Raw genomic sequence first — 10000 nt, 5'->3', positions numbered from 1 at the left:
TCCGGATCTGCTCTACGAATAAAGTAGGTGAGCTTCGCCCTTAGTTGTTTTAGGGATAAATTTGATCCAGAAGTTTCTCCTTTAAAGAGCTGTTCTCCCCTGAAGTCTGAAGTTCTACGAAGATAGACCTTTAGACACTCTACAGGACATAGAGAGACATCTTCCTTCAGAGGGCAGATTCTCCAGGGACCCCACCTCTTAGTGGGTAGCTCGTTTTTACCGAGAAAGGATGGATCAGGAAATAGATTCAGCTCTCCTACTTCCGTGAACTGAATGTGACCCTCATCTCTGTATAGGGCCACTATTTCACTAACTCTAGCCCTGGAGGCGATAGCGAACAGAAAAATAACCTTTTGGGTTAGATCCTTAAGAGAACAATCTTCATTGTTTACAGATGAGGCATAATGTAAGACCTTTTCCAAAGACCAAGAGATGGGCTTTGGTGGTACCGCTGGCTTAAGCCTAGCACATGCCTTCGGAATCTTATTAAAGATTTCATTCGCCAGATCCACTTGAAAGGCATATAGGAGAGGCCTAGTCAAGGCTGACTTGCACGTATTTATCGTATTGGCCGCCAGACCTTGGCTATGAAGGTGGACAAGGAAGGACAGACAGAAGTTCATTGAAATTTCTTTCGGTCCTTTTGCTTTTACAAACGCAACCCACATTTTCCGGGAAGACTCATAATGTCTTCTTGTTGACTTGGCCTTGTATTCTTCTAAGAATTCTATGTTGCCTTTTGAGATCCCAAACCTTTTTCTTACCGCTAGAGCGAGAAAATCATGAAATGAAGGGTTTGGGTTCTCTGTGATAAAACGAAGGCAGTTAATTTCTGAATCTTCGGAAATATACCTAGGGTCAGGGCTAGGACCAGCCTCATCTAGTCTATCAGCCCCACTAGAGGATCTTCGTATGGGGCTATATAGCGAGGTAGTTTCTTGAAGATGCTCGTGATGAAGAGGTCGAATTACAGTTCTGGGACTTGTTCCCATCTGGGAGGAATATGTCTCCGCCCATGAACCATTCCAACTCTATCGGTTTGTATCGAAATAGAATATCCACCGTCACATCGTGGATCAGTTGTAAATGAACTGCTGGTAGGTGCCGTCCCTTTAAGAGAGGGATGGGTAACTTCACCAAGACTGAATGAGACGTTCGAATGTGACGTCTTATTATTGCTTCGGTGTCCCAGATCAGTCGTAGGGAGTCTGATCTGTGTGGAGGGGGCATCCCCACCCATGAAAGGACCAGCAGAGTCTTGGGACTTTCGTGCTCTAATTTCTGTTAGAGATCTCAGTCTTTTTTTTATCTCTTCAAGCGTTTGATGCGTGTTTTCTCCAAGCTCTTAACGCATCTTTCCGGTGTGCCCTTAGCACCAGGTCTGTCACTATAGCGAACTGGGGAAAGTTTAGCGCTTTTTCCTGTTGGCATTTTGGTATTCTGACTGAATACCTGAGTCTCTTGACAGACCTCACGAGCTCCTTTTATATTTCCAAAGGAGAGGAGAGTTGATGTGACTGAGGGCTTCGATGGTTTTTTAAAACATCGAAACCCCTGAGCTGGAGAAAGTCGAGACTTCTAGAAGCCTATCATGCATCCATGATGTCCAAGGAACCGGGTCATCTCTTGAATGCACATTGCCCGGACATTTCGGGTGTTGCCCACTCCAGCCTCTTGATCAGGTATATTAATACCTGAACTATTTCTAGGCTTGAATTTGACGTGACTAAGTTCGTCAATCCTTTGAAGATACTTAGAACTGTGAGTCCGACAGGTATCTTCCTTAGGATGAATGTTACTCTCTGTAACAGAATTCTAGATAGGATGAAGGGGGGGTGGTTGACTGGAAGGTTCCGAAGGACACCTTTTAGGTCTGACAAGACTACGAACACCCTTAATTGGAACAAGGTCCATATGTTCAGAAGGATTAACATTCAGAACTTGCTGTTTTTTATGAACTTGTTGAGTGGCGACAAGTTCAGAATGGCTCATTGATATCTTGAGTCCTTCTCGTGAACACGAAGCAGCCTTCCCTGGAACTCGATGAGCTAAAGTTTTCTTACTACCTGTATGCTCTATAGCTCTCAGGTATACTCCTCCAGGAGGGTTTTGAACTGTAGGAGAAGGTAAGGAAATGATGGTAGGGACATTTCTGTTTCCCATCAATGGCTCATCTTGAATAGGCTTTGGACCGAAGGATCGAAGGTCCTGCGATCCTGAGGGAAAGTTCCTCCTAGCCGAAGCGTCTTTATGCTTCGAGTAGTCAGTAGGCTTAGACTTTTGACCATCTGCCTGTAGCATCGTGGTCACTGGAATAGTGGGATGTTGTTGAGCAGCCCAGATATTTCAAGCATTTCCAATCTTCTTTTTAGGTTGGGGAACCACAACCACAGAAGATTTTCTCTTTGAAGGAATGCCCCATTTTTGGAGAAGACCTATGTTCTCCATGGTGGCGTTCTTAATTACTTCCTTAGTGACCTCGTGTGGGAAGAAGTCTTTACCCCAAATGTTGGAAGATATTAGCTTCCTTGTTTCGTGTTTTACTGTTGCATCAGCGAACACAGACTCTCTACATGCTCTCCTAGCCTTCATAAAGGCGTAAAGGTCCTTCACCAAGATAGCCATATGCATTTTGGCTATGACCATGAGCATGTCTGGGGAACTCTCGTAGGTTGAACACAACTCCATGTAGTTTTGTAGAGAAAGGGGGGTCGCAAGTCTCTTCTTTGACTCCTGTTCATTACACAAGAGCAACTCAGACAATTTAGGGAGACATACCTTGAATTGTCGACTTGCGACGTCCTTGTCTAATTTTCCTACTGAAAATGTCAAATGGACTTCCTTCCAATCCTTTTCCTGTCCGGGAAAACCTGGTGACAAAGGCTTGTACTCATCGAGTGTGGGACATGGCTTACCCGCCTCTCCTGCTTTGGCAACAGAAGTAAATGCTTTCCCCATAAAGGGCAATGAGAGTGAAGTAGGAGCAAGAAAGGAAGGGTGTCCGTTATTCAGTGAGAATACCTTCGACTCTGAATAACCCACCTTTCTTAGACTACCTGAAAGGATAGTCTGTGCCTTATCATGGTCAAGAATCAAGACCTCCTTTGGTTTCGTTCCTTTTCTTGACTTTGGTTCGTACTTCAGTCGAACCCAACAATTAGGGGAAGCATCAAAGGAACAGCACCTATTTTCTCTGAGATGCATAGATTACCATTTGAAATCGGCATCTGCTCCGCAAACCTCCAGGGATTGGTTATGGAGCATGTTGGTAGGTCTTGATTCATGGGTCGTTTGACTGACCCCTGGGAAGTGACAAGAGAAACTTTACGAGGATCTATCTTGCGTTTTACTTCCTGCTTTTCGTTTTGTCTACGAAAGCTCTCTATTTGATTCTTCAGTTGGATACATAATTGTACCACATTATCCAAATTAGGGGTAGAAGACGAAGATGTCGACATCGATGGCTCTAAAGCCGGCACAGGAGGAGGAAATTCAGACGCAACATTTTCCTCTTCTACCTTGGGGCATTTCTTGCCCTTAATCCCAAAGGTTTTCTGGCCGTCAGGGGATGTAGTTAGCTCCTGAGGCACTACTGTTTCCTCACTTGCTTCCGGAAATAGTAGCTTACGCATCCCATCACTAGGTAGGAAAGGTCCCGGAGAGATCTTTTGAAAGCCTCTCACCCAGTTGCGTAATTTATATTGAGCTGTATCCCTAGTCTCTATAGACTTGGGATTTTCAAAACCTTCGGACATTAAGGTCCGACATATATTACAAACCTGTGGGTTCCAATAATGTAGGGATCCGGAAATAATATTGCAGGAGGCATGAAACCTGCAAGTATTATGACCGTAAAAATACTTACTCTTGGCGTTGCAGAGGACTGCAGCACAAGGTATCTGGTGTTCCTCCTGTAAAGAAAGGAAAACCAAATGAGTGTACAATGGATTATCTCCTTGACAATCAACATGCAAATGTCCTTTACAATAGAGTAGCTTAGGATAGTAAGCTATAAAGGGATAGTAGGAGATACATACTTGTGTAACCCTGTGAGCAAATGCTGTTGCCTCCCCTCAGTATTAACTACATGGATATTTCTCTATAGAGTAACTCCAAGTAGGACTCTTACCCCTTGGGGTAGAGAAGTATCAAATCACTGTCCCAAAATAATGTTAATACTGTGGGGTCAGGATGACTGATTCTCGATCAGAATATTGAAGAAAACTATGCATTCAATATATTAACGGTACCAGCAGAATGCTCGTATAAGGGTACCCAAGGTATATCAGAAAATACTACTGTATCATGGTACTGTAGTTTTCTAATTGCAGTAAGTCTATATTGCAATTTACTGGCTACTGTACATCATATATTGTAGTCTAGTCATTATGCTGCTTTCATAGTAGCTTATGACAGTATGGTCCATCTAGCATGAAGCCAGCTGGACTAGGAAAATAAAGACATATATTTGTTTATCCCACTCAGCCTATTTGCTATAGTCTTCCTACTATATTAAAATATAGAGTTTCCTGATAAGGGAGACTCAAGGAAAAAGGCTCCACCCTTTAAGGGTTAGGAGTGTATTACTCCTGCCTTGAAGTGTTTAATATTGTAGGGTAATCCTAATACTGATTTCTAATCAGGATATTGAAGAAATCATATTCATTCAATATAGGATTGGGCTCAGCAAATGCTGTATAAAATATACAGTAGTTCAGCCGGCATGTAGCCGGCATAGCTAGGTCTTACCGGCATACCCGGCATGTTAGCTAGAGAAAGAGAGAGAGAGATAGCATGGAAAAAAGGCTACTCCTTACTGTGAATGTATACAGTAATTAATGATGTAAAAGTCCAATTTGACTGCCTTTTTCCAGAAAGAAGGTTCTAATAGAAGGGGAGAATGTACTATTCAGGCTTCCATGCAGCTACAGTACTATTGCCGACAAGGTACCGCCGATACACTGCCAGCCGGCAAGTCCAGCAGTACCAGTACAGTCGGCGTGCTGCCAACTGAGGCAGCACTATCTGTGCCGGCCTGGCCGGCAGTACCCCGGCAACAGGACCTGTAGCAGCAGTCCAAGGGAGGACAGAAGAACCTTGGGAACAGAAGGGACTTCCCTCTCACTGCCATCATGGAAGATGGCTGCCGGCTGGGCCGGCAATTGCCGACAGATGATGTGGTTGGCGGCAGTATGCTCTGCCGTCAGCCAAAGACATGACTAGAGAGGGAGTCTGGCTGGCTCTGGCAACCTACCAGCAAAGGTAAGGTTGCAAGATGCCGGCCTAAAGAAAGACAATGGCTCAGCCATCAAAAGTGGACAGAGGGGTAGGGAACAGGGTCCTATAACGAGTGTGAAAGGAACTGGCAAAAATTTTCAGTCTTACCACCTGTAAAAGAAACTCTGTTTCGGTATCGGCAGAATCCCAGGGAATAGGTGGGACTCAGTTCTCCATCTCAGAGATTGCCGACACAGTTAAGGTGATGGCGGCACTGCCGCCTCCTCTCAACAAAGAAGAAACAGAGTTCCAGTGCCACGTATCCTAGGCTAAAGAAAATTACTCTTCAGCCCAGAGAACTGTGGCATAAAACTAGTCTTTTAGTCGCAAGGAGAAGATGGTATCCTACCATAACTTCAAGTGCTGCTAATGAGGGCTAACCTCCATTGCCAGCCAGGTGGTATCCTACAACCCATTCGCCCTGCCGGCAGGTCGCCGGCATAAGCCTAAATACTCTGAGATTCTGACTAAATCCCAAAACCTGATAGTATACCACAACCAACGGTTAAGGGAAGAGGCAGGACAAACCCTAAGTTAGCCATGTCTGAATAAAATTCAAGGCACGGCTATTAGGGTTATAGCCTGAGGCTACACTCAGAGGGAAAGAGATTACCCTTAAGTCTCCGAAGAGACATGTAATGTTTCATAACATTCTAGGAGGTATCAGTCTCCACTGAATGAAAACAATACACGAGGGTAACCGGGGAAAGTCTGAACGTATAGTAAAACGTCTAGGTAAGGTTACCTAGGCTATACGAGATCTCGGTTACCTAAATCACCGAAACTCTAACTATACAATCGACAGAGAAAAGGGGGAAACAAAAATTATGCACATTATCGAAACTTTGGAAGAATAATTGCCTAAATAGCTAAATAATTAAAATAATTAAATAAAGCTAATAAAAACTGGAAATCGTTCTGCTATCTAGATAACACATGCCAAACGAACGATGGCGCCATGGCGCCTCCAGTAACTGGCCTAGCTCTTAAACACAATAAAGTACTCTAATTTCATTGTGAAACAGGAGCTAAAATATACTCATAGTAAAGACCTGATACTCAACTTTCCAGAGGCAGAAGAAGATGGAGAAAGCATAATGATAATCCTGTAAAACGATCGAAAAGTTAGATCACCAGGAAATATCACCGAGCGAGATCGCTACAAAAAAAGAATGTCCGCCGTCGTGGGAATGGTGCTGTTGTATTCCCAATAGTATTACGAGAGCGGGGAGAGCCTTTGGACGACTCCTGTTTGCCACATCCTCCTCGAAGCCAAAACGCTTTTTGGGGTGCAGATTGCTATGGAGGCATGTCAAGAATGCGTCCGCTGATATTATGCGATATCCTTTGGAGAAATTTTAAGGTTATTCAAGCCAGGAGTTAGAATTCTGGATACCTAAAGGTAAAATTCTCTGGGAATATCACTGTAGTACATATATCCCTTAGTAGACAGGTCGGAGCCAGGCAAAAACTGCCCTTTTTTGGGGTCAAGGTTTTCTAAACTGATTCTGGTACTTTGAACCATGCTGATTCAAATAAGCTTTTGGGCCATCTGAAATTTTGCCCGAAATCCAAGATGGCGGCCGAAATCCAAAATGGCCGCCAAAAATCACAAAATATTTTTTCACGGCGTTGGGTTTAGCTATCAAGATGCTTTTTTCTCCCAGAATAGCTATTTTTAGGCAGAGGAATATGATCCTCTAGTATAAATTCCGAAAAAAATTGATTTATCCTGGCGAAATCAAAGATGGCCGCCGGAGTCGGCCCACCAACTTACGGATTGCTATAACTCCAGTTCTAGATGGGCTATGACAATAATATTGGTCTCTATCTTTAGGTTTTCAGGGGCAAGGAATTCAAATCTGTCATCACTTTGAACCATAGGCTACTCTGTCACGGTGAAAATTCACTATAGCTGCATAGGTCGATATGCATTATCGGTTATTTCCTAATCACTGTGATTTTGTGAATATCTGTACACTGTGTACTACTTAATTTCAATCATTTAAGGTTTATTGTCATTTTAAAGGGTCTGAATGTCCATAATAATGTCTCATAAACACAAATTTATAACACAAGCAATAACTTCACACTCTCAGGAATTTTCTCTTCATGAAAGTTTGAAGAAATTGCATACCATCTGTATCATTCTTATGAAACTAACCAGAAATTTATTTCAGATTCATTGAAACCATGAAAAGGATAACAAATTGGCAGCCACTCCATTTCTAAGCAGATTTAAGCATAAGTGGAGAGAGAGAGAGAGAGAGAGAGAGAGAGAGAGAGAGAGAGAGAATAATTTTATCTCTGTACACGCCAACGTATATTGATGCATCATTTCTTAAGCCTTAAGAGAGGATCTGATGAAGTTAAGAAAATAGCCCCAAAGATGGAAAATACCTTTCAACTGTGGGAAATGCAAAATCATGTACATAGTTCATAGTAACCCACAATCAGATTACTCACTGCTGGGTAATGAAATAGAAAGTGTGGACCAGGAGGAAGATCTCGGTATTATTATCAGCAAGGATTTGAAGTTCACCAAACAGAGCATAAAAGCTGAAAAGAAAACACAAAACATAATAGGTTACATAAAGAGACAATTCAAATACAGAGACAAAGACACTGAACTACAGCTGTAGCCTACACAGATAAACCATTCGTATGGTACAGCTACTACCCAAGAACTGACTCAAATTCGTCGAGCTGGTGGTACACCAGGCCGCAGGGTACGCCGACCAGAGCATGCCAACAGGCAAGGATTAGAATTCATTCCTAACTAATGGTGAGAACAAAAGTGAGCTAATCAAGTTCTTGGCCAGTTACTTCAAGGCATCAAAGCTGGAGATACCATTGGTCGTTACCCACGAATCAGAAACCTTTAGGATCACTGCATCTGGTACAGAAATTCTACCAAACTGTAACCACCATGAAGCAGATACCAGGATTGTCTACCATGCCTCCATCGCCAAAGATCCTGTCGTTATCTGAGCCACAGACACAGATATCTTGGTTCTGCTTTGCTATGCATATTCAGTCTGCAAACCTGAAGACAACTGGATGATGAAGGTAGATGACAGGTATGTCAGTGTCAGGAAAGTTGTTGAACATTTCGGAGATGATGTCTGCAAGGTCCTACCCGCGTATCACAGTATAACTGGTTGCGACACAACGTCCTTCCCGTACGGGGTAGGAAAGATAAAACCACTCAAGAAGATGCATCAAAAGGGAAAGGTACATCTCTTAGCAGAATTAGGAAGATCTGTCCATTCCGTTCAAAAGATGGAAGGTCCCAGATCATTCATGCAGACCTGTATGTATTCAGGAACTAACAAGGAGACGTTTGTTGAAACAAGAATCAGAATGTTCAACAAGAAGCAGGTGAAATCAAGTGTGGGAATCTTGCCTGATGGAAGTAGTGCAGATGAACACATTAAAAGGAGTGACCTAGAGGCATTGACAGGCATTGATATGGTACCAGTGTCTTCAACCAAATATTGATTATCCCTCCATCGCTGACAGAGGATGGCAGCGTGCAAGCGAGGGAATTCGTCCAGTATTGTATCTTTGTTCAAGACTGCCACCAAGTCTGACCAAGGAAAGGTCTAATCAAGACCCAAACAGAGGTATGTAGCCCTTAAAATGATCCTCATTCTTATGCATCTAATAGCAATATTTGGTATCTACTTGATGTTCCTACCAATCGTTTAATGACAGCTCATGGATTTGAGTTCCCAATAGTCAAAATAGTTCTCAACAGTCAAAGCACACATGTAACTACTGTAATTCAAAGTGTCCATGTCTTTTAATTAAGGTACAGAAGCCATTGATATGTATGATGCAGATTCGGAGATGGTCGATAAAGATGGTTGTGCTCGGTCAAGGCAGAAGAGAACAAGAGATCCCGTTGCTGGAATTTCTACTAGGAAGCGACAGAGGCAAGGTACACCATTTTCTATAATATGCTGGCAAACCAAAGTATTTTCTTTCTGGCATCATTATAAAACTCCAATTCTTAATAATAATTCCTTTCAAATTTCAGAGCCGACTCCTACAGTGGAAAATCAACTTCATGTGACACCGCTGATGACTGCCGTTGACTACGATAATGGGTGTCAAAAATTGACATTTATTACCCTTGAATAAAAGTATTCTTAGTTTTACGAGTATTTGTTTTCTAATGTATTTCCCAGTTTCTATGAATATATGTTTAAATGTGATTATTTTCCTCCACGGAAGTAGTTTTATTATATTAACTATATCAATGAGTTTGTATGAATTAGTATGATAATATTTAAAGTAATAAGCTGCCTTTCTTGCAACTTTTATCCATCTAGATCAGATAAGATGACGTATCATCCCATTGTTGTCAAACTTCTTCTTGTGGAGATTATATATATATATAATATATATATATATATATATATATATATATATATTGTTTGATTATTGTAAGGGCACATGCCAGTAATTTAAACTTGCCTTCTGGACGAAACCCCCTTTTTTTGTATGTTGGGTTACAAATAAATCACTTGATGTTTGTTACGTAACCCTTGCAAATTTGTAAATGTGACAACATTGAACTCTTCCCGAGTTCTCTCCCAGGGTGGAAATGTGACACGGGCGGGTTTTTGCCAGCGGACTCCAAAAGGCAAGTACTTAGAAGATATTCTCATGAATCCGACCACCATCATCACCTCGTGAACCATCGCATCATTGCAGC

At 42.2% G+C, this 10000-nt stretch overlaps 1 protein-coding gene across 1 annotated transcript in view; it reads left to right on the top strand.

Moving 5' to 3' along the window:
* LOC137628578 (facilitated trehalose transporter Tret1-like) overlaps positions 1-8341 on the top strand; it is a 38426-nt gene extending 30085 nt beyond the window's left edge. Inside the window, exon 8 of the mRNA XM_068359732.1 lies at positions 8153-8341. Within this exon, the coding sequence (XP_068215833.1) occupies positions 8153-8341 (189 nt within the window). The remainder of the gene's footprint in view (positions 1-8152) is intronic.
* The last annotated feature ends 1659 nt before the right edge of the window (positions 8342-10000 follow it).

The sequence above is a fragment of the Palaemon carinicauda genome, chromosome 36 (genome assembly GCF_036898095.1).
Source record: "Palaemon carinicauda isolate YSFRI2023 chromosome 36, ASM3689809v2, whole genome shotgun sequence".
In the NCBI taxonomy this organism is placed as follows: Eukaryota; Metazoa; Arthropoda; class Malacostraca; order Decapoda; family Palaemonidae; genus Palaemon; species Palaemon carinicauda.
The sequence above is the reverse complement of the archived record's forward strand: the minus strand, read 5'-3'. Positions and strand labels throughout refer to the sequence as shown.